At 40.2% G+C, this 25,972-nt stretch overlaps 1 protein-coding gene and 1 long non-coding RNA gene across 2 annotated transcripts in view; one reads left to right on the forward strand and one right to left on the reverse strand.

Annotated features, from left to right (window-relative positions):
- Window positions 1-21,876, forward strand: LOC138356257 (uncharacterized). The gene is made up of 2 exons (XR_011224327.1): window positions 1-131; window positions 21,692-21,876. It is a non-coding gene; the product is annotated as an uncharacterized lncRNA (long non-coding RNA).
- LOC123745622 (ATP-dependent DNA helicase Q5) overlaps window positions 11,726-25,972 on the reverse strand; it is a 23,376-nt gene continuing 9,129 nt past the window's right edge. The window contains exons 9-14 of the mRNA XM_045726350.2: window positions 24,239-24,342; window positions 22,975-23,196; window positions 21,578-21,848; window positions 20,062-20,250; window positions 14,166-16,677; window positions 11,726-13,245 (exon numbers count right to left, since the gene is read on the reverse strand). Coding sequence (XP_045582306.1) covers window positions 13,160-13,245; window positions 14,166-16,677; window positions 20,062-20,250; window positions 21,578-21,848; window positions 22,975-23,196; window positions 24,239-24,342 — 3,384 coding nt within the window. The 3' untranslated portion in view covers window positions 11,726-13,159. The remainder of the gene's footprint in view (window positions 13,246-14,165; window positions 16,678-20,061; window positions 20,251-21,577; window positions 21,849-22,974; window positions 23,197-24,238; window positions 24,343-25,972) is intronic.

Below are 25,972 nucleotides of genomic sequence, written 5' to 3' on the forward strand. Positions count from 1 at the left end.
GGAGGAAGGCGGGAGGACCTGGCTCTCTCTGGGGCACAGACGTAGTTGGCACCGGAGCCAGACACCACGTGAGGCACTGCCTTGGCTCAGGTACACCGCCTCACCTGCCGAACTAGCAGTTCTTTGTGACGGTGAGTGGAGCTTTCTTGGAGTTCTTTATGAGCAGTGATTTCTAGGTGTTCCTTTTCTGTGAGGCAAAGTCCATAAGGATTCTTTGTATCAGGACCGTATGGTTTCTTTATAAAGGGAAGGTCTCTAGGAGTTCTTGGGGGTGACTGAAGATGTAGAAACTCATTATAAGCGATTGTGTCGATGCTTAAACTTTCGCTTATTAGGTAAGCGATTAAGGCAGTGTCTGGGATGCTCCCGGACGCAGGTTCGAATCCTCGTCACGGCCCTTGTGGATTTGTTCTTTCGCTTATTAGTTCCTCTGAGTTACATGTTTATTCGCCTCTCCCTGAAGATGTGAGGCGTGGTAGAGAAGGCGTCGCCGTGGGTTTGTGAGGGTGAAGGAGAGGTTCTCCGGGAGAGGGAACTATCCCGAGAAAGCGCCAAGCCATTACGACTATATAGCCATGGGAAGGGGTCAGGATATAAGGATTTGGGATGGGACGGAGGAAAGGAATGGTGGCCAACCACTTGTGGACGGTTAGGGATTGAACGCCGACCTGCATGAAGCGAGACCGTCCAGCCTAAGTGGTTGGGAGTGAAACTTCCTTTCTCTGGGAGTGAAAGGAAGTTCTTAGTAGTAGCAGCAGTAGTAGCAATAGGAAATTTTGCAGTTGTCGTAGTAGTTGAAATATATGTTTTAATATTTTTATTATTTTACATTAGAGAATCTCACTCTCTCTCTCTCTCTCTCTCTCTCTCTCTCTCTCTCTGTCTGTCTGTCTGTCTGTCTGTCTGTCTGTCTGTCTGTCTGTCTGTCTGTCTGTCTGTCTGTCTGTCTGTCTGTCTGTCTGTCTCTCTCTCTCTCTCTCTCTCTCTCTCTCTCTCTCTCTCTCTCTCCCTCTCTCTCTCTCTCTCTCTCTCTCTCTCTCTCACTCTCTCACCAAGTACCTGACTATCAATTCCTCAAGTTGACATTAGCGACTAATCTCTACAAGTGTTCTAGGCTATTTAAAACTATCCATCGAGGCTATTTAAGGTGTGTACTGTATCTGGTGCTATTTAAAGGGTGTAGCTAGGGTCTATGGACTCATATGTGGCCCTCCTCCACTTGCCCCTTAAACTAAATGAGTTTAGGTTAGCATTTAAGTACTGCTATTGATGGTGCTAGTACCGCGACTGTCAGTACTTCTACTGCTGCCGCTACTACTGATAACTCTGTTTCTACTTTTGTTGCCCCTAAGAATAATACTATTGCTGCTACACCACAGATCTGTACACCTATTATGCCTTCCTTCTCTCTCTCTCTCTCTCTCTCTCTCTCTCTCTCTCTCTCTCTCTCTCTCTCTCTCTCTCTCTCTCTGTCTCTCTCTCTGTCTCTCTCTCTGTCTCTCTGTCTCTCTCTCTGTCTCTCTCTCTGTCTCTCTGTCTCTCTCTCTCTCTCTCTCTCTCTCTCTCTCTCTCTCAGCAGCAGGAGACGACGATAAGGCGATAAGGGAGGGAAGTGAAAGAGAGTAAGTGATGGGTTAGAGAGTGGGGAAGGATTGTGAGTCATCCACTCACAATCGAGCATCACGGGTTCCTTTCATCTGATGCTTCTCTTCACCTAGCAATAAATAGGTACCCAGGAGTTAGTCAGCTGTTGCGAACTGCATCCTAGGAGAGGTCTGTAGTTAAGTGTGCATTTACACACACATACACCCGGGGCCGGTGGCTAAGTGGACAGCACGCTGTCACCTAATTCTGTGGTCCGGAGTTCGATTCCCGGCGCCGGCGAGAAACAATGGGCAGAGTTTCTTTCACCCTGATGCCCCCCTGTTACCTAGCAGTAAATAAGTACCTGGGAGTTAGACAGCTGTTAGAAAAAATAATAATAATAGTAACAGTTGATTGATTGACAGTTGAGAGGCGGGCCGAAAGAGCAGAGCTCAACCCCCCGGAAGCACAACTAGGTGAATACACATACAAGTCCTGTACAAAATACTAGATGGGTATTTTAGATGGGTATAAAACAACATATTTGTTCATTTAGATGGGTAAGGCTTACCATGAACTATGGTAAGACTCCTTTCCCACCGTCCCATCCCAAATCCTTATCCTGACCCCTTCCAAGTGCTATATAGTCGTAATGACTTGGCGCTTTCCCCTGATAGTTCCCTTCCCCTTGTCATAACCGCTGTAAGCCTAACATGAGTCACCGGTCGCCTGCCCCTGTACCCACCTGTATGTAGCCACAGAATGGAACTTCCATAAATGGTCGAGTATTCCTTATACGGGTCGAACGTCCCGATATTTTCTCTGAATATTTCATACGGTTTCATCCCAGTTAAAGAAGCCGGATGAGTGACGCACTGTGTTCACAAGTCACTTTACGCTTCTTTTTGTGAGAAGTGTGAATAATTGTATCAATAATGACCAAACCACACGCCAGAAAATGGAGAAACGATAACGTTTCGGTCCGTCCTGAGGCCAGATTCACGAAGAAGTTACGCAAACACTTACGAACCTGTCCATCTTTTCTGAATCTTTGGCGGCATTGTTTACAATTATTAAACAGTTAATGAGCTCCGAAGCACCAGGAGGCTGTTTATAACAATAACAACAGTTGATTGGCAAGTTTTCATGCTTGTAAACTGTTTAATAAATGTAACCAAAGCCGTCAAAGATTGAGGAAAGATGTACACGTTCGTAAGTACTTACGTAACTGCTTCGTGAATCTGGCCCCGGGTCGTGTGACAGTGAGAAATGGACAGACAGACAAATAGAGTGAGACGGAAGGTGAGGAGCAAGGTAAGACTAAGATGGAAAGTGAGAATAGGATGAAAGGTAAGATTAATGGTCCAGGGGCCAGATTCACGAAAGCACTTACGAACGTGTACATCTTTCCTCAATCTTTGACGGCTTTGGTTACATTTATTAAACAGTTTACAAGCATGAAAACTTGCCAATCAACTGTTGTTATTGTTATAAACAGCCTCCTGGTGCTTCGGAGCTCATTAACTGTTTAATAATTGTAAACAAAGCCGCCAAAGATTCAGAAAAGATGGACAGGTTCGTAAGTGTTTGCGTAACTGCTTCGTGAATCTGGCCTCAGGACGGATCGAAACGTCATCGTTTCTCCATTTTCTGACGTGTGGGTTGGTCATCGTATCTTCAGCCTCGTTATTGTGACTCATCGTCTAATTGTATTAATATTCGTATGGCTTCGGGTTATCTGGCTCAGAGATAAATACTTTCAAATTGTGAGGCTAAATAACAGGAAGCCGGAATAGTGAGAGATAATAATGATAATAATAATATAAATTAAGATAATAATATACCAAAAATTCATAAATATTATTATATTTATATAATATATAAATTTATATATTATTATATCTATATAATATATAAATTTATATATTATTATATTTATATAATATATAAATTTATATATTATTATATTTATATATAAATATATATAATAATTCATAAATTATTATATATATTTATATATATTTATATATAAATTCGACCCCACAGGGTCGAATTACTGACCCCGCCCAGGATACAACCCCACAGCAAGTTGACTATAACTCCTGAGTACCTACTGACTGCTAGGTGAACAGATGCAGTAGATGATAGGAAATGCGCCCCACCATTTCTTTCCCGCCAGGGATTCGAACCCGTAATTCTCGATTGGGAGTCAATAACAAACCCGACTGTACTACCGGAATACTTAAATGTAATATAAGATAATTTTCTGGAGAAAGCGCTGATCAGATATATAATCGTACTGGCTTAGCTCTTTCTCCTGATAATTACTTAACCTTACCTCCTATCGCAGCCCGGCCTTATCCATAAAAGCCAAATGTTCATTGTATGAACCCGCCAGATACCCTGTTTATGAACCCGCCAGACACCCTGTTTATGAACCCGCCAGACACCCTGTTTATAAACCCGCCAGACACCCTGTTTATAAATCAAAAACACTTTACACACGGCCCGTCTTCATAAACAAAGGCCAAAAGTGACTCCATGCACCCGCCAAACCCTCTTTTTATGAGTGAAAAACGGTTTACACACGACTCACAACTGATGACGTTCGAACACTTCTCGAACAGTGCTTCGCTGACGATCGAACCACAACACAACACTTCACCTAAGTTAGGCCTGACTACTCAACACACTCGAGTATATGCAGGCGATGAGTCACAATAACGTGGCTAAAGTATGATGACAAGACCACACACTAAAATATGAAGGGACGACGACGTTTCGGTCCGTCCTGGACCATTCTCAAGTCACAATCGACTTGAGAATGGTCCAGGACGGACCGAAACGTCGTCGTCCCTTCATATTCTAGTGTGTGGTCTTGTCATCACTCGAGTATATAATAATGTGACCTTATATTTGAGAAATTACATATTTTTATAACAGTGTGCTAAGGTTGATGAATGTATCTTCTGGGGGGGGGAGGGGGGGGTCGCTGCTGGATGGAATGAACATTGCCTGAAGACGGGATGCCAACCGGGAAAGCTAATGATGATATAAATGAATATGAACTAATGCAGACGACGAGTTACAATAACATGGCTGAAGATATGATAACCAAACGACACACCAGAACACAGATATCACAATAGCGTGATGCATCAAATGAAGAAATCCACAAGGGTTTGACACACCAGAAGATGAGGATACGACGACGTTTCGGTCCGTCCTGGACAATCGACTTGATAATAGACGGACCGAAACGTCGTCGTCTCATTTTCTGGTGTGTGGTTTGGGTCATCAAATGAACTAATCATATTAACCCTCCTGCTAAGAATACTTCATAGTATCATTCCTGCCTGGCAAACTCTAATGGTATCCCTCCTGCATAGCATGCATACTCTATGATGGTATCCCGCCTACCTGGCATACTTTGTGATGGTATTCATCTTGCCTGGCAAACTCTATGATGGTATTCCGCCTACCGGGAATACTTCATGATATGGTATCTCTCCCTACGTGGAAAAAGCAAGAATAATACCCATATACTCACCAAGATCGCTTACAGACAAGTTGAGGCCGATGTGAGGCGCCGGCGGGCGGCACCATGTGCGTCTGTTTACAAGCAACAGCTGATCGGGCCCTGGGTAGAGGGGGGTGGGGGTAGGAGGGGTTTTCTTAAAAGGGGGGAAGGTGTCTAGAGAAGATAAGAAAGGAATGAAAGAAATAGACATGGAAGGAATGACAGATAAAGAAGTAGGGAAATGAGAAAGAGTAGATAACAAAATTGGATGGAAGTTGAAGAGAATTTATGGACGAGATAAAGCAGAAATAAATAATGAATGGAAGGAGACAGAAAATAAAGATAAACTGAAATGACGATAAAGATCTTTAATTTCTTAATAACGTTAATTACACCATAATATTTTATCAACTGGACAAGCCGGTAGAGCGACGGTCTCGCTTCATGCAGGTCGGCGTTCAATCCCCGACCGTCCACAAGTGGTTGGGGCACCATTCCTTTCCCCCGTCCCATCCCAAATCCTTTTCCTGACCCCTTCCAAGTGCTATATAGTCGTAATGGCTGGGAGATAATTCCCTTCCCTTCCTCAACACAGACAACACCAAAAGGAATTTTTCTTCATTTGTTGACCAACAGGTTCAAGGAGGAGGGGGGGGGGGGTGGTTAGCAACACATGGGGTTTACCTTCCTGGTGGGTAGCAACACATGGGGGTTTACCTTCCTGGTGGGTAGCAACACATGGCGTTTACCTTCCTGGTGGGTAGCAACACACGAGTTTACCTTCCTGGTGGGTAGCAACACACAGGGGGTTTACCTTCCTGGTGGGTAGCATCACATGAAGTTTACCTTCCTAATGGGTGGCAACACACGGAGTTTACCTTCCTAATGGGTGGCAACACACGGAGTTTACCTTCATGGTGAGTAGCAACACACTATAGTTTACCTTCCTGGTGAGTAGCAACACACTGGAGTTTACCTTCCTGGTGGTAGCAACCCACGGAGTTTACCTTCCTGGTGGGTAGCAACCCACGGAGTTTACCTTCCCGGTGGGTGGCCACGCGATGCAGTTCACAGTGTTTAATTATAATGTTTTGAATTTGGTTTCTTGTTTACACATTGTTCCTCTCGCGAAGTGCGTCTCTATGTTGCTGTAGCTATCCAGCAATATAGACTATATAGGGTTGTATAGGCCTTCAGACTATAGGCCTTTATACAACCTATATGTTGTATAGGCCTTTACATGGGCCTATACCTATACAACCTATAGGTATAGGCCCATGAAAGACACTTTCAGACAACTGAAACATTTCAACACCAACCTTTTTCACATGTGTCTGGTCAAGGACACTTGTTTTTATTTATTTACACAAAAGCCACAAATTATTTACGTTAGTGAATGCATCCCACACGAGTCAACCCATTCACTGCTCTGGAATCCCTTTCAATTGCACAGAAAACCTTCAAATTCAAATCTGAATTTAAATTTGAATAAAGGTATATTCCCCTGATGCTAATGGTTCAATTCCTGAACCTATTCTGTGCGTTTGCAAACTTTCTCATTACAACTCAGGATAAGTAAGAACCATCTGCAAGAACCACCCCACCATAATGAGTGTGGAGTCCACTAGCACCCACAGGATGGGTATGGGGCCCACTAGCACCCACAGGATGGGTATGGGGTCCACTACCACCCACAAGATGGGTATGGGGTCCACTACCACCCACAAGATGGGTATGGGGTCCACTACCACCCACAGGATGGGTATGGGGTCCACTACCACCCACAAGATGGGTATGGGGTCCACTACCACCCACAGGATGGGTATGGGGTCCACTACCACCCACAGGATGGGTATGGGGTCCACTACCACCCACAGGATGGGTATGGGGTCCACTACCACCCACAGGATGGGTATAGGGTCCACTACCACCCACAGGATGGGTATAGGGTCCACTACCACCCACAGGATGGGTATAGGGTCCACTACCACCCACAGGATGGGTATAGGGTCCACTACCACCCACAGGATTAGTATGAGATCCATTACAATGCACATGATGAGTATGAGAACTATTACCACTCACAGAATCGATAAAACAATAGCTGGTTCACCAATACCTGGGTGATTCAAGATCCGGGAATGAATTCACGAGAAAACGCCACATCTGAAACCTGTTTTACTAACCAACAACATTATAAAACTACCATAGACCTTAATCATAAACCGATATATACCCAAACGTACACAGATTCAAGTGTAGATATGATAGGGAGCCTAGTAGACTCAGGAACCTGTACATTAGTTGATTGACAGTTGGGAGGCGGGACCAAAGAGCCAGAGCTCAACTAGGTTAGTACAGCGAGGCGTAATACGTGTGAGGTGACCATTTAAGTTGATCTTAGTTGAACTCTGGCATAGTGCCGGGTGGCACTCGTGGGGTGGGTGCCACGCCAGGATTTCCCGGAACAGACAGACGAGTGCCAGGAGAGGGCGCCACGCGGACGGAATTAGAACGTGGTAGGCGAGCGGCTGGTTACTTTGAGGTCGAATGGGGTTGTTTGGGCTAATTATGGTTCAGAGGAAAGGAAAATGGGAAAGGGGAAAGTGAAGGGATGGAGGAGAGGTGTAGAATGGGGCAAGGGGGGGGGTGTGAGGTGTGGGGGTCTTTGTGTGTGTCTTCATCAGCTAGAGTGAGTGAGTGAGTGTGTGTGTGTGTGTACTCACCTATTTGTGCTTGCGGGGGTTGAGCTTTGTCTTTTTGGTCTCGGCTCTCAACCGTCACTCAACTAGTGTACAGACTCCTCAGCCTACTGGGTTCTATCATACTTATATTTGAAACTGTGTATGGAGTCAGCTTCCACTACATCACTTCCTAATGCATTCCATTTATTAACTACTCTGACACTGAAAAAATTGGTTCTAACGTCTCTGTGGCTCATCTGGGTACTCGTTTCCACCTATGTGTGTGTGTGTGTGTGTGTAATTACTTAAGTCATTTCCCCTTCTTAATAGTTCCTTCCATTAAAAAATACGAAAAAAATCCAGGGAAGCAAGTAATGTACAAAAATATTGCTGAAAGATCAAAATTATATAACAAACATTAAGAATAAATTAATATCAGTTTTGCCTTCTGTGATGCGGACTACAATCCCCTTCACCAATATCAGCTCCATTCATATATTATATTTATATAAAACTCGGCTTCCTAATACCTCCTAATATTTTGCGTGTGGACAAAAATTGAATGGTTTAACTTGAATCATACGAATATACAGCTTCAAATTAAGTACAACATTCAGAAACTTGGTCATATACAGAACATAGTTGTTGAATGTTTCCTCTATATACACAAATATACAGTACAGTACATACTTATTAGCACCGGTGTATTGCGTGTATACTTATGACCGTAGCACTTGTGTTCCCCAAGATGCCTCTAGGCAAGGAAGGTATTATGCAAGGTGTCACTGAGTACAATATTTTTAACTTTCCATTCTTACAATATTATGGCAGCAGTGAGGGGAGGGTAAGGGACTGAGGGGAGGGTAGGGGGCTAAGGGGAGGGTAGGGGACTAAGGGGAGGGTAAGGGGCTGAGGGGAGGGGAGGGGACTGAGGGGAGGGTAAGGGACTGAGGGGAGGGTAAGGGACTAGGGGGAGATCCCAGCTTTGACAACTGTTGACACCCTTCTTGCTAACTTGTCTCTTCCCACTGCTGCTGCTCCTATTCATATTCTTCCTTCTCATAACTGATGGATATGATGCTGATAATGATAATAATGAGGGTGATATAACCTGTGGCACAGTGGTTAGCACAGTTGGCTTGCATCCAAATAGTCCTGTGTTTGATCCTTGGGCAGAGCGAGATATTTGGGCATGCGTCCTCAACAGTAAATAGGTACCTCATGAGTTGGTTGACTGTTGTGGGTTGCAACCTGAGAAAGGTCAGTTGTTGACTTAGCAGGCCCCTAAATATGCTAAACAGGGATTTTGTCCCCGACAATTGGAAATCATAAAGTGGGGACTACGCACCAGAAGATGAAGAAACCATGACGTTTCAGTCCGTCCTAGAACATTATCTAGTCGATTGGTCCAAGTCGTCCTGGACCACAATTGGACTTGATAATGGTCCAGGGTGGACCAAAACATCAATGTTTCTCCATCTTCTGGCGTGGTTTGGTTATCATATCTTCAGCCACGTTATCGAGACTCATCGTCTGCATAAACTGCGGAACTGTACACATATGTATGAATTCGACTATCCGGACTATATGGGAAAGACTTCCCCCCCATCCAGATAAGCCAGACATCCGGATAAGCAGAATTCTCACTAGGTAAGTTCAAAAATGTCCATATTCACAACTTTTTGTACCCCCAACCAACATAATTTGAACTTCAACACACACTATAAATCAGAAATATACAGGTAATTTAAAAAAATGACTACAGCTTACCTTGGTGTAGTTTGTCTTCTTGTTTGATAATGTAGATCTTGAAATGTGTAATTCTTGAAAATTTACATAACCTAATCTATGGTTATCCGGATTTCTGTCCGGATATGAAGAAGTTTTGCTAGAAAATTATCCACATGTAATTTAAACTCTATGCCTGTCTGCGGTATCTGGCCAAACCTCCGGTTATCCAGATTATTATCTGGATATTGCAAAGTTTTGCCAAAAAATTATCTGGATGCGATTTTGGTCAGATAACGCAAATATCCGGTTTAGTGGAGTCCGGATAAGCGAGCTCATACAGTACAGTATTTTCAAAAATTTAACCACAAGTCTTTGCAGAATGAGCCTTAAATATTTTGTTATGTACTACTACTGTATATAAATATTAAGCAGCTCGGGGAAACCATTTGGTAGCAGTTTTACATGCAATGGGCTCAAAATAATACATATTCTATTTACATTCTCAACACACTAACCTGGGAGTTAGTCAGCTGTCACGGGCTGCTTCCTGGGGGGTGTGTGTGGTGTGGTGTGGGAAAAAAAAAGAAAAAGAAAAAAGAAAAAAAAAAAGTAGTTAGTAAACAGTTGATTGACAGTTGAGAGGCGGGCCGAAAGAGCAAAGCTCAACCCCCGCAAAAAACACAACTAGTAAACACACTAAAACGCTCATGTCTCATTGACAGAATATTATGCGTCCCCAAAGTCCAGCGTGTGATTATCATTCAGAAAGTGCCTAGAGTGCTGTGAGCATTCAGCTTGTCCTTGCTGATGAAATAGCCCATAAAAAGGAATAAAAATGGAAAATCCCAGGTAAGCATTCAATGCAACAATTACAAAATCCTAATTAGGTTCTAAACTGTGTTGAAGATGCTATAACTCATTAAATTGATAAATATTGGCTAATGACAAATGCTGTTACTACTAAATACTAAAGGCAAATTTTTGCCACTTAGAAATTTTTGTAAATATTTCATACTGAACACACACACACAGTTTCCATACACAGTTTGAAGTGTAGATATGATAGAGCCCAATAGGCTCAGGAATCTGTACACCTGTTGATTGACAGTTGAGAGGCGGGACCAAAGAGCCAGAGCTCAACCCCCACAAACACAACTAGGTGAGTACACACTACCCGTTTTCCAACTTATCAAAAACCCTAAACTCAGACACACTAAAACTTTCTTCTGCAATATTCTTTTCACATAGCAGTTAAACAGGCACCTGAGAGTAAGCCAACTGTTGTGGGTTGCATCCTGGGGGATGTCAATCTTCGGCCTCGGGGGAACACAATAAGCAAAACAAACTCTGTTCCCCCCAAAAATGGGAAAGGGGGAAGGAAACTGCCAAGCCATTCCGACTACATGTCACTGGGAAGGTATCGGGATAAGGATTTGGGATGGGACGGGAGGAAGGAATAATTTTTTTTTAGCAAACTATAGCTTAAATATTTATTACTAAATAAATTACAACTTCTGAATAAAGTATCACATCTTTAAAAATTCTTCAACAACCACCTTATTGGCCACATACAACCTTCATAGATCTTGTTTAAATAGACAAATAATATATATACTGTATATAATATGCTGTGCTTACATTAACCACATTAAATTTCCAGTTTACCAAAACATAATCCAAAACAATTACAAAACGTGTAAATAATTATTAAAATGAAGTATGAGGCCTAGAAGACTATTTAGCCGTCTGTGATGCACAACAGCCAACAAAGCCTAGATATCATGCAAGAACAAAATAACTTAAGACGGGTGATGTATAAAGTACCAGATTCCCCGAAGATTTACAGAATGTGTAAACAAATATTCTTCATGGATATAGTTTTATTCTTCATGGATATAGTTTTATTCTTCATGGATATAGTTTTAATTGATTTTTCCTGCACCTCTGACTAATACGATTTCCCTCCTGGTGTCCTTCAAATTTTGAGTCACTTCAAATCTTCTCCCAGACACTTGAACACACACTTGAACACCATTGGAGTAGCTCTTGAAACACCTGTTAGAGTTTTCACGTGATGGTCGGCACTCACTGCTGCTCTGTGAGAACATATTAATGTTTGAGAGAACTGAGGACATCTCAACAAGAATATAAAAGTGGGATGCACTAAAGATAAAACATTCTGGCAAAAGTAATAAAAACAAAGTACTGTACAGTAAAACATAATTTATTGAAATAACAACATGGAATTGGTGCAAAATGCAGCAGACCTCAATACCGCTTTTTGAAGAAAAATTAACGTTAATGCCCCTTTCCCTTTATTTTACCGCCTTCATAAGAACATTAATACAGTATACAGGAAACTACAAAAGACCTACAGGGCTGTATGAGGGGCCCTCGAGCCAAGATGTCCTTCTACACTTAATTTTTCCAACCAAATTAAAAATAATTTTGCAAGGCATAATTCATACATAAAAAATAAATTATAAACAATAATGCTCCACTGGTAATTTTTCTGGTCAAAACACATGCAGCTAATTTTTCTATATACAGTATCACAGAAAATTCATGTACAGTACTGTAATGTACTGACTTACCAACTCTACCCAAGGTAAGACATCATAATACTTAACTTTGCTTACTGTACTAAGTAAATCTGTTGGTGACACTTACAAATTTGACAACTCAAGTATAGGAGTTAGTATAGCTAGTTATACTTATAGTTATACCTATAAGTATAGGTATAGGAGAGAAATGTAATTAAAAATACCGTACATAAATTGTAATAGTGTCACAAATAAAGTTGCCTTTAAATGTACTCCTTGTAATCAAGAATTTACTAGCAGCAAATATATAGTACAGTACAGTAGAAATAATAAAATAAATGTCATAATGAAACATGCTCAAAGCTCCCTTTCAAAAATGTGTCAAGTAATGAACAATTCCTGGACGAGTGGCAGCGCAATCGTTCCTTGCGTTGTGAAAACACTTACTTAAAACTCGCTTGTATCGCAGCTGTAACTGACTGGTGTAGCTCCAGTGGCCAATTTCTCACTGCCACAGCAAGGCCGTATGTGGTTCCTGAAGACAATTTCTCACTGCCACAGCAAAGCCTTATATGGTTATTGCAGAAAATTTCTTGCCCCATACAACAAGGCCTTGTATGGTTCCTGCAGATAATTTCTCACTGACACAGCTAGACATTATGTGGTTCCTGAAGACAATTTCTCACTGCCACAGCAAAACCTTATATGGTTCCTGCAGAAAATTTCTTGCCCCATACAACAAGGCCTTGTATGGTTCCTGCAGATAATTTCTCACTGACACAGCTAGACCTTATGTTGTTCCTGCAGATAATTTATCACTGACACAGCAAAGCCTTATATGGTTTCTACAGAAAATTTCATGTCCCCCACAACAAGGCCTTGTATGGTTCCTGCAGATAATTTATCACTGACACAGCAAGGCCTTATGTGGTTCCTGAAGACAATGTCTCACGAGCACAACAATATATTTGTGTGACTCCGGCGAACAATTTTCCATTAACGCAGATAAACCCGCTTTAAACAGCATTTGATGTTTAATTCATGAGCTGCCACATAATATAATTTGCATCATGCAAAACAGGTTCAGCTAAATGTGGTCAGTGAAAAACAATATCCGTTTCACAAGAAACTTTTTTTACTCTCTCAAAAAACTTTTTGATAATCTGCTCGGCTCCTGCTTCATCTGAAAGAAATAAAAGTATATTTTAATATTTCAATGTATGTATTTAAGTGGCAATGTACTCATAATTTCAGCAATGACTATATCCCAAACTTTGATAAAAGAAACGGTAATATATGTCAAACTGCATGAAAAATTTTGGTCTCACACCAAGACTCTTTAACAAAACTCAAAATATAGTTTGCCATTTACAGTACTGTTTCTTTCTTTCTCTGAGAACAATGCTCATCACATTGTATATGAAGGCACAATAAAATAAATAAAACCTTTACCTAGAAATTCATAGGCCAAGGCAATTAATATTTAAAAGTTAAACACACACTTAAAAATGTTTAAAACAGGTGACCAAGAATGCCCCCCCCCCTCTCCCCACAAAAAATGTCACCCTGAATACCAGAACAGGTTGAAGTATCTGCCTATCACAGTCTCTGAAGCAAAGTTCAATGTCTTGCTTAACAAAAAGTTTCAGGCTGACTTTGCTATCAATCATGAGCCATTTCTGAATTGCTCCTGTTAAACATTCTCCATACTTAGCGTAATTAATTAATCACTCATGTTTTCAGGCTAATTTGGCTATCCCAGTTGAGTATAAAATGTAATAGTTGCTAACTTTTCTATGCCACTAGACAAGCAGCATCTGTTTCATGTGTATCAAAATTGTTTTAACATGAAAAAACTCTTATTTTCCACTTATATCATATTTTAACATTTCCTAGAACACTGTTGGGCTGAGGAAGCACTCACTCAAAAACCATAGAAACCTACAGGAAATGTTTTAACGATACCATATTCAGAATGACCCCCATATGCTTTCAAAATACCTTCCACTCACTACCATCAAAAGAAAATTTACACTTCATACCTTATTAGTTCAGGGTGAATGTTTGGCAAGAATCTAGTAAATACAAATTGTCTTGACTGACCTTTCCCAAGTCCCAGCTGCAGAACATGGTGTGACATCTGCCTAGCGAGCGACTTGAAAAGCTCCTTCCCGTTTATGTTGTTACTCTTGTAATGTGGCATGAGATGTTTAACTACCCAGTCCGCTATTTGCTTTTTGTGTACTACTGATACTTCTTCCCCTGTATTTACCACTGCCACACAACTTGAAGTGTCTTTGGATATTTCCGAATTTATATTTGAAGACTCACTACATATATTTACTGGACTTAACTTCTTATTTCTAAAATTACTTTGTATAGTATTTGGTATATCGGTAATCTTTGGCTCTTCTAATGCTGTATGATTCAAACTTTTGTGGTCAAATCCAAACAGATCCTCAATTTTACTACTTGAAATGCTTTCTTTTTTTTCTTGATTGTCGCCTGCTTTTCTCTCCTTAGCAATCTTGTTTACATTTGCTTTCAAGCCTTTATCATAATCAATTTGTGCTCTTTCTACTTTCTTTCGTGCTCTCTCTGAGCTTCTATCAGATCTTTCTTTATCCTTCTGTGCTCTATCTGAATCCCTCTTAAAATCTCTCCTAGACTTTTCCAATTTCCTCTCAGACTTCTCTAAATCTTTCCTAGACTTTTCTGAATCCCTATTAGATTTATCTAAATCTTTGAGGTTTTCTGAATCCCTTTTGCACTTATCTGAATTCCTTCCAGATTTCTCCAATTTCAACTCAGATCTTTCAAAGTCCTTTCTAGAGTTATCCAAATTTGATAAAAACTCTTCAGAGATTCTCTCTGCTTTTTCTGAATATCTTTGTGATCTCTCTGAACCTCTTGGAGACTTTTTTGAATCTCTTGTTGTTTCGGACTCCCTTTTATATTTATCTGAATCACTTGATGATCTTTCAGAATACCTCCTAGAACTGCTTGACCTTCCTTCTTTCTTATTTTTACACTCAGTTTGTTTATGTTTATTTAGAGATGTGGGAGAGTCTTTTATTCTAAAATCAAGTATTTCTTCACTTTCTTTACACTTTTCTTCTTTTTCTTTAAGGCTTTCATTTGCTTCGTACTTGTCTCTGTCATTACGCTCTCGGTACTTCTCTTTCTTGCTGTCTCTCTCATTAACTGTACTGCTGGAATCCTTGAGATGATAATCATCATTAGAATGCTTGTGTTTACTATCTTTACTCTCCATCCCTTTATCATTTTTGTCTTGGCACGTGATGTAGTTACTCTGTCGTTCATTTTCGACACGCCTACTTTCGTTTTCCTTCTTTAATGCTGTGTTATGTGCATCAGTACTTTGAGCCTCGACACAAACCTTCTTATCTTCCTGATGTTCTGTTTCATTTGTCCCACACTCGTCACCAAATAAATCAATTATCTTTAATTTCTTGCTGACTCTACATTTCTTACTGCTTGATCTTTTAGTTTCAGATTTTTCAGCTGTTGATTTGCATTCCTGTACCTCCAAGGACGAGTCTGCAGTTCGGTTGCTATGGAATGAAGGTTTTGAAAACAAAATGTTATTGGAGGAGACAACAGATGGCATTACAGTGTACAATGACTGGCTACCACTACACACAGTCTTTTGCAACTCACATGTATTTACTTTGTCGGGAGAAAACATATTTATAATACTGGTCTCACCTGGCGAATAACCTGTGCTCTGTTTACACTCACTTCCAGAAACCTCCACTGAACATTCATCTTCATCCATAAAGTCAATGATGCCAGTTTTATCTGATGACATATTACCATTGCACAGCTCCGGTAACACTTCAGCATGCACACTTGCACTTTTGCTCACACTTTTAGCAGGATCTTCATTTCTTTCTTTCTCTGAATTAACTTTTACTGTCTGACCATTTTCTTCGGTAATCGGCACAAGTTTAGATTCTTCAACTGAATGTTGACTATTATCAGTGCCTTCAGAGTTAATCTCACTATCAACGCTAGAGTGTGCATCCTTATTATCAGAACCACTATTTACACTACTTCTGTTACCATCATCATCATCATCATCATCATTACAATCCAAGTCAGACAAATAAACTTCTTCACAGATAAACGCCTGATTTTCATCTGGATCGTAGTTACTTGCATCAGACATATTCCCTTCTTTGGTACTTTCATCTACATGTTCAGCATTGTTGTCTGTCATCTTTCTCTTTTCTTTATTGCCAGAGTCCTCCCCATCAGACTCACTTTCTGACAATTGATGATCAACCTTACCACTGGTCTTAGTCTTGTCACTTTTAATAAAATATGAATTCAATGATGTTTGATGGTTTGGAGATCTCTTTAGCGCAAAACCGCGTCTAGTACTTAGACTCTCAGGCTCTTTCTTTTTGACTTCACGACGGCTCTCCTCCATCACTTCACTTGCACTTTTGAAACCCGAGTTCATAGTTTTCCGGTTCTTAATGTCATTTTCAATCTGCTTAGCTAGCTGGCCAAGACTCAGCTTCGGTTCATGTTCAGCCAGCTCTGAGCGCAAAACAAATGAACTTGTGTCTTTTCTGATGCTCATCATCTGAAATAAAGAAATAAACTATTATGAAATAAGATTACAAATGACAATAAGAATATTAATGCCATTACATATACTGTGCTTAAAATGTCCAAACTCGGTTATGAAATTGGCACGAGACATGAAAATACAAAATTATTATTGAAAAAAGAAAAACAAAGCTTTCAATCAATGAACTCTGCACCATGGGCTACACAACGGTACAGTGCTTGTATAGAGTTATAGAGTACTATACTAACTTAACAAGTGATTAAATTATATAACTATGGTACTTTCATTGGGTGGGGGAGGCATCAGCTTAGAGATAAAATAGGAATAATATAAAAGAACAATATCGACATTAAAAAATATTAATATAATTCATCTGTTTGTTATAACCGTCATACTACACAGAATAGCATCATCTTGAGGTTATCTTGAGATGATTTCGGGGCTTTTAGTGTCCTCGCGGCCTGGTCCTCGACCAGGCCTCCACCCCCAGTAAGCAGCCCGTGACAGCTGACTAACACCCAGGTACCTATTTTACTGCTAGGTAACAGGGGCATAGGGTGAAAGAAACTCTGCCCATTATTTCTCGCCGGCGCCTGGGATCGAACCCAGGACCACAGGATCACAAGTCCAGCATGCTGTCCGCTCGGCCGACTGGCTCATGGATAAACATATAATGCCACACTCGAGGTGTCATCTACCACTTCATAAAACCAGATGTGCAGTGCTTCTCATGAGCTGTCATATACTGTAAAAACTGTACAAATACGTACATTTGTACGTATTTGTACAAATACGTACAAATACTGTACAAATGTACAAATGAACTGTACAAATACGTTTACTCCCTTTTTACAAACCACTTCCACCCAGCCTTGTCCCCTTACCATAACCTTTGCATTGTTCACACTCGCTCCCTGCTTCTGCACGTACGCACACTCATCTTGTCTGACTATCATCTTTCCGACTTCCTCTCCTCTGACCCTCAAGTTTACTCACGTACACACTCCTCACCAGTCTACCATTAACTGTTCGTTCAGCATATCCAAACCATCTCAACAGGCTTTCCTCAATTGCTCTTTATGTACTTCCGCACTCAACATCTCTCCATGATATTTTCATTTCTAACTTTATTCTACTAATGCAAAACAGGCTTCAGTTCTCAGAATGTCCATTTCTTTTATTCTAATTCTTGATTTTTTATGTTCATACCATACCATCATCTTGCATCTACAATTAAGACTGATGTGATCACTATGTCATTCACCTGTCATTCTTATCTTGCTTTTTTCAAGCCGAGTTTCGAATGCAAAGCCAATTTCCTTCTTGGACTCGTCCTATTCTCAACTTCAATTCCTCAAATGGCATTTTGATCACTGTCCTCTCATCTCTGGTACCTTAATATAAACTGATGAACCATCTTTAGCACTTCCTGAGATACATATATCTCACACACACACACACACAATGTTCTCTCCACCATCTTAACTTTTTTCCACGTGCACTTACACAGTTTTTTCTCTCTCATCCATCAATATAATTTTCCATAAATCTAATTAAATCTCTATCACTGCTGAAATAACTATCATAATTTGACATACTCAAATTATTCACATCGTCTATAAACTAGGTCTCCGCATTCTTCTAGTATTATTAATTTAACCTCTCTCTCCTGATGCCATTAATAAATACACATGGTACTGAACAACTAAGATGCCATCACACAACCTTGCATACACCACTATTAATAACAAACCAGCAACGCATTACACTATTTACTGTTAAACACTCACTACATCCAACACAGAAACTTTTCACAGCATTTAACAGAATGCAGCCAATACTATGATGTTCATCACACCCCAGAGATCTTTTCTATTAATTTTATCATAAGCTTTTCAAAGTTGATAAAGGCAATGAACACTTTACAATCTTTCTCAAGTGCCTTCTCTACTTTGCTTTCACAGTGCAAATATGTAATCTATGCACCCTCTTTCATCACAGAACCCACCATCTCCATCACTTATACATGTCTTAGCATTTCCATTACTTTTCCAATCACTATTCTGTCATACACTTTACTGACTACACTTGGTCAGCTAATGTTCCCATAATTCTTACACTCACTACTTCCTTTGTTATTCTCGAACAGTGGTACAATCCCAACTCCTTTCCAATCCTCTGACACAGTATCACAATCCTATACTTTCAGCCAAGTACAATATTCAAAACAGGTAAATAAACAGAGAAGTTTGTGTTGTTTTACATAGGATAATGTGGTCCACTCTGGTCCCCAGAGCTCCCCAGAGGGAAGATAATATAGAGAAAGTAGACTAACCAAAGTAGGTAAACTATTATAAGTGGAGACATTGGCAAGAAGTTGTGGGCGAAATAAATTATTAATTACTATCGTAACAAAAACAAGATGGACAAGTAAACAAGTACATACTTAAAAAAACTCTTAAAAGTAGTCTTACAACAAACCCACAAATCAGAGCATAAAGGAGTTGACAACGTTTTGGTGTGTCCTCGGCCATTATCAAGTCACGTAAATGATAACGGTCCAGGATGGATTGAAACATTTCCTTTATTTTTATTTATCATTTCCTTTATTTTTAGATTTGTGGGTTGGGTGTCTCATTTTCAGCCCCTTTATTGTGACTTATTGTCACCCTAAAATTAGTATTGATATCAAGTCACATGAAAATGACAAGTAATAAACAAATAGAACAATTAACAATAAATACAAAAACAATAAATAAACACCGAAAGCAAAGATCTACTTGGAAAGATCAGGAGAGAATGTGGAGTCTGGAAGTAGAGACTGAGTCACTTAATATTAACAAATAAACATGAATTTTGGTTAGCAAGAAATGTTTGATGACTTATCTTCATGAATTAAGAAACCAAAGGATAACACTGCTTCAAGAGAAATGAATAATTAAGATGAATAAAACAACTACTCTTATCAAAAGAACAACCTGGCATTATATTTTCACAGTTTAATCATCAAAATTAGGCACAAAACAAACTAAAACTCTAAGAGTGTCTATAATGATAAAAGTTATCTCACATGGTGATAAAAACGGCCTGTGAAAGAGGCTTGACGAGAGAAAACAAAAGACTGCACAACTATTTACAGATATTAAGATTACACACAAGGAGACCTGGAATTTTGTTATGCAATTACCAGTAATGTACATCTATATATAAAAAAAAAATTATGCAGGCCTGCTATACCTGACAATCAAGTGCAAGCTAAACAGCAATTTGGAACAGAGTTAAGGACTACCAGTAATAATTAATCACTAAAAAGCCACCTGATCAACGAGAGGGTGTGGAGCAAGAGAGATCAGTTTCAAGTAAAAAAAAAAATACAAGAAAATTATGACTACAAACCAGCGACATCATGCCTTTGCGATACATCATTAAGACAAAGGTGGAAGTGAAGACGCTGTACTCCAGTTTCACAGCCACGTCCTCTATATCAGATTCTTTTAATCTATTTAAAACTGGTCCGGAGTCACCACAGACTTCATAGTTTTTCTGAAGTGCTTGAAACACCAACTGGAGGTAACTCTCTCTTGTCTGAAACATTTTTAACCACCATTTTAAAGCAAAGAATTAACACGAATGAGAGAAATATAAACATTTTATTTTCATTATCTAAAGGAATACTATTTATCAACATGTCAATGCATTAAACCAACAATGTGCAGATTATACATATTATTCCAGGACAAATTTACCGGAAGATAAGGCACTGAGAGCGGTAAGATTAGTATACTGTATATATATAGTGGCACTTCGATTAATGAGCGGCTCTATCTATGAGCACTTCGAGTAACGAGCGAGCCACTCGCAGAACATTTGTCTCTACTAACGAGCTTTTCCTCGAGTAACGAGCGTTTCCGCTGGTTCTCGGACACCTTTTACGACAGTTTTATCGTCGTTTCGGAAGACGAGTTTTCCACATGACGAGCTCGGTGCCAGGAGGGATTAAACTCATTAACTGAGGTGCCACTGTATACTGTATATATATCTTAAGGTTATCTTGAGATGATATCGGGGCTTAGCATCCTGATCCTCGACAAGGCCTTTTGTTACACAACCCCAGGAAGTAGCCCATAGCAGCTGTCTAACTACCAGGTACCTATTTATTGATAGGTGAACAGGGGCATAAGGGCGAAAGAAACTCTGCTCATTTGTTTTTGCCTCCGCTGGGTATCAAACCCGGAACCTGAGGGCTACGAATCCCGAGCTCTGTCCACTTGGCCGTCAGGGCCCCATATACTGTAAGTTCACTTGAATCTTTAGTGTACAAAATGTATATATATTATTATTATCAGCATTTTAAGATGACCAAACCACACATCACAAGATGAAGAAATGATAACATCTCGGTCTGTCCTGGACCATTATCAAGTCGTGTGTGAGGGGTCCAGGACGGACCGAAACAGTCATTTCTTCAACTTTCGATGTATGATTTGGTCATCATATCTTCAGCCACATTATTGTGACTCATCGTCAGCATTTTATATTTTCAGTTCCCTAGTTGTCTTGTGGGGTAGCATATAGGCATGTGGTGGAGCCACCTGAGTGGGCCTTCAACTTCTACCATTCAGTGGAAAAATGCAGATTGTTCAGAATATTTTGCAAAACAAGAGTAATGCAAAATTGAATACAGGTTTACCACATTTGAAAATCAATTACCAATAAATTTCATTAATGGATGGCAATCAAGAAAATTATACAAATTATGACAAATATGAAAAATATATTCTTAAATTATACTCTATCTTAGTATGATATGTACACTTAACAATATATTATTTAGAAAATAAATTAAATACTGTTTGCTTATATAATGATCAATTCAACAACAACAATAAAATAATTTCAGTCACCAATTTACCATAATATTAAGTCCAATGATCTTTGAAGTAAATTCTGCATTTGTCAGCTTAGATCTTTTCGCACGATCATTCTCCTCTTTCTCCAACTTTTCCTTTTCTTTCTGTTCTTTCAGGCGACCATTGTAAGATGAGGAACCAGTGGAAGATTTTTTACCGCGGCGAAGAGCAAGCTGTTGTTTAATGAAATTTGTGCGCTGCTTCTTGGCTGCATGTTCAGCCTCTCTGGCCCTGTCTTCCCCATCTCCACATTGGTCATAGTCTTCTTGCTCTCTGAAATACCATATACCCTGAAAATTCATCTGCCTATATTTATAAAACCATCAACAACTTCAAAGTCAAAAGCCTCCAATAACTAACAAAAATGTATAAGCTGAAAATAAGGCACAATAACCCAACAAATTATAGAAGCTGAAAAATAAGGCACAATAATCCAACAAATTATAGAAGCTGAAAAATAAGGCACAATAACCCAACAAATTATAGAAGCTGAAAAATAAGGCACAATACCCAACAAATTATAGAAGCTGAAAATAAGGCACAATAACCCAACAAATTATAGTTAGTTTATTTTGGTAATTTATATTTACTAACTACATGAGTTTTTTGTTTACTAACTACAGTACAGAGTAAACAAAATTCTAATAAAGCCTCCAGTCTTCCAGTGCCAAGGTTTTCCCGAACTGCTCACTAGATTCATGCTGCAACTTCTCAAACATTATTTGTGCCAAGCTATTCAACAAAGACTAGCTTGGCATGTTATTTTTGCCCCAATTCAATTCTACTGAATGCCCTACTCGAACTGCTTACTGAACTGCAAGCTTACTGAATGCCCCACGGCAGCGTGACATCCTGCACTGATGGAGCAGGGGATCTTTTTAAATGAACCTGTAAGTTATGTGGAGTGTGCAGAGTAATACTGAATAATTCAAAGCCAAAGTGACTAAATAAGGTTCACTTGAGTATAACGTTACTGGAAGAATTATAACACATGAAAATGTGGGGAATGATCAGCATTAAAGGGTTAAAAAGCTTTATATATGTATCATCCTGCACTCACCATGATAAGATACATGACACAAAATTAGCTTTACGACACCAACCATTTCAAAGTTGTTTTACAACGGAAAATATAGAACAAGACAGTTACCACACAATACAACCTAAACACACTTCACTATTCCAATATTTCTATGGCACCATGTCATAACAAAATATACAGTATACTAATTATTTGTTTCAATGACGTTTAAATATCAAGACTTCTTTGTTAAACTGTACTTTGGTACTTCAATTTCTATAATATTCTACTCTTCCAAAACATCTTACCTTTCACTCTTTCAACATACCCTACCTTTCACTTTTCCAACATAACTTTCATTCTTCCAACATATTTTACCTTTTCAAACCTCTTCTTCCTCCACCATACAAATCAGGGTCATCACAACCATTTTCAAAGGCAGCCACAGCTTGAAACCTGTAGGACGACTTACGGACCAGGGCGGTATTCCATTCTTCTACCCGCTTTGCTGATAACTGAGGGTTGGTACAGTAATCACAGTGCTTCTTACAATCTGGTTTATTGTCGCCAAAATACAGAGCAAAGGAATGGTGCCGGCAGCTACAAGAGAGAATAAAACAGACTTTGTAAAACAATATGAACAATGAGTAACAACTTGTGTGAAGTACATTATTGGATAAGTTCACACACACACACACGTACATCTTTCTCTCTGATATAAATGTGATTGGGTAGGCAAGACACTACAGTAATACAAACTCAAACACCTAAAAGTAACATGCTGCCTTCAATAACTAAGTTATAAGGAGACGTAAGTTATACAATTATATTTAATAATTCAATATTCCCAATTATTACAAAAACCCCAATATGTCTGCTTGAATTTGATTAATGCTAGACTTCCCTGTGGCCTTTTCTAGTGGAATTACCGAGAGGTACAATGCAGAATTCTCAATGGGAATGGAATGCATTAATAAGTGAAGAGGTGGAGGCAGACTTCATACACTGTTTCAACTGTAAATATGATAATGCCCAATAGACTTTACAACCAGTACACCAGTCAATTTAGGGTTGAGAGGTGGGACCCAAGAGCCATAGCTCATCACCTGCAAGAACAATTAGGCGAGTACAATTAGGAGACTAAACAGCCTGCCATACACACAATCAGCATACACACTTGGGGGGAACAAGGGGACACAGGTGGAAACTTAGTACCCAGATGAGCCACAGAGACGTTAGAAAGAATTTTTTCAGTGTCAGAGTAGTTAATAAATGGAATGCACTAGGAAGTGATGTGGTGGAGGCTGACTCCATACACAGTTTCAAATGTAGGTATGATAGAGCCCAGTAGGCTCAGGAATCTGTACACCAGTTGATTGACAGTTGAGAGGCGGGACCAAAGAGCCAAAGCTCAACCCCCGCAAGCACAATTAGGTGAGTACAATTAGGTGAGTACAATACTTACATTAAAACCTTAAGAATAAAGGAAATTACATAAGGTCTAATGGCCCATGTGAGACAGCTCTTATTTATACCCAACCACTTTCAATCATATATCTAGTACAGTATGTCTGACCTTGGCTTGAAATGCCCCAACATAATACTTGCACCCATCCAACTGCCGGAGACAAAGTCTACTCACATTGGCACTTCACAGAACTTGATAACAGTCTCGAAGCTTTTTATTGTCATCTTTGCTTGGTCCTCCTGTTGAGGCTTTCCATACTTCTTTGCCGTCGATACATCCTGTAAACACATTATTATAAAAGAAGGAAAGTTCAGAAGCTAAGAGTTTTGTGCTTATCACAAGGCCCAACTTTAGCCCTTAGGCAACAATTAGCATCAATTAGCATTATTCATAAGATAACAATAAGCACAGACTGATGTCAATTGGTGACAGAAATGGTGGCTATGAGAACAATTTAATTCTTATGAATTCTTGTAACCAATAAGAACAGATGTATTTTCACTTAAAAGTAATAAAATAAGAAAATCTTATACATAGTACACAGCTTTGTAGTAATTAAAGCACTTTTTAGCAATGTGGGAAGCACATTAAAAAGACACAACCAAATGCATTGCTCAGAAAAGTGCTTTTCACACACTAGTGCTGGACACTCAGAGCTAGAGTTGTCATCAGTCCCACTCAACTCTTTCCCAAGGTCAATATCAGTGGAAGTCAGGCTAGTTAGGAAGTCAGGAAGTGTGGAGACTTTCAGCGCCGTGGAGAGGGGGGACCTGCTGCCTGGGTAACAGCTTCTCCCTCGAATCAACCTACCCTGGCTTTGCGCCCTGGTGAGGCCACTCCAGACCAGGCCGACGCCAGTATGCAACTCCATAGTCTCCTGAGACTGATGGATGCCTACTATTCCAGGCTAGTTACGGTTATAACAAGGGTACAACTCACCTGTATGGCAGAGTTATGTGAAGAGCTGCTGCAGTAATGAAGCAGGTGGTGTGGTGTGGCTGCTGCAGCTTCCTTACAGCAGCCGCACTACACCAGGTGGTGTGGAGCAGTCGCTGCAGCTCCCTTATAGCAGCCACACTACACCAGGCAGTGTGGAGCAGTCACTGCAGCTTCCTTACAGCAGCCGCACTACACCAGGTGGTGTGGAGCAGTCACTGCAGCTTCCTTACAGCAGCCACACTACACCAGGCAGTGTGGAGCAGTCGCTGCAGCTTCCTTACAGCAGCCGCACTACACCAGGCAGTGTGAAGCAGTCGCTGCAGCTTCCTTACAGCAGCTGCACTACACCAGGTGGTGTGGAGTAGTTGCTGCAGCTTCCTTACAGCAGCTGCACTACGCCAGGTGGTGTGGAGCAGTCACTGCAGCTTCCTTACAGCAGCTGCACTACACCAGGTGGTGTGGAGCAGTTGCTGCAGCTTCCTTACAGCAGCCGCACTACACCAGGTGGTGTGGTGCAGCCGCTGCAGCTCCCTTATAGCAGCCGCACTACACCAGGTGGTGTGGAGCAGTCACTGCAGCTTCCTTACAGCAGCTGCACTACACCAGGTGTTGTAGTGTGACTGCTGCAGTTTTCTAGTTGTTAAAGGATATCAAAAAGCATCTAGACCAGGGGAAACAAATAAGCTATCTTCCACTAGTTTCAGTCAAGATCAGTAAAATTATCTTGATTTAATGAGCGTGTTGATGCACATGGATGCAAACAGATCCACCTGAGGAACGCTAAATATGACACATATGCATTAGAAGGAGACATTGTCCAGCTCCAGCTCTGTGCCTACTTGATGAGAACAGGAGAGACTGTCCAATACCACATATGACATCCAGTGAATGTGAACTGATATAAGGATTAAATCCTAAGAAGCCAGAAGAAAAGCCATGGCTACGACAGGAAAGACTGTGAGGTCCCAT

The sequence above is a fragment of the Procambarus clarkii genome, chromosome 71 (genome assembly GCF_040958095.1).
Source record: "Procambarus clarkii isolate CNS0578487 chromosome 71, FALCON_Pclarkii_2.0, whole genome shotgun sequence".
NCBI classification, from domain to species: Eukaryota; Metazoa; Arthropoda; class Malacostraca; order Decapoda; family Cambaridae; genus Procambarus; species Procambarus clarkii.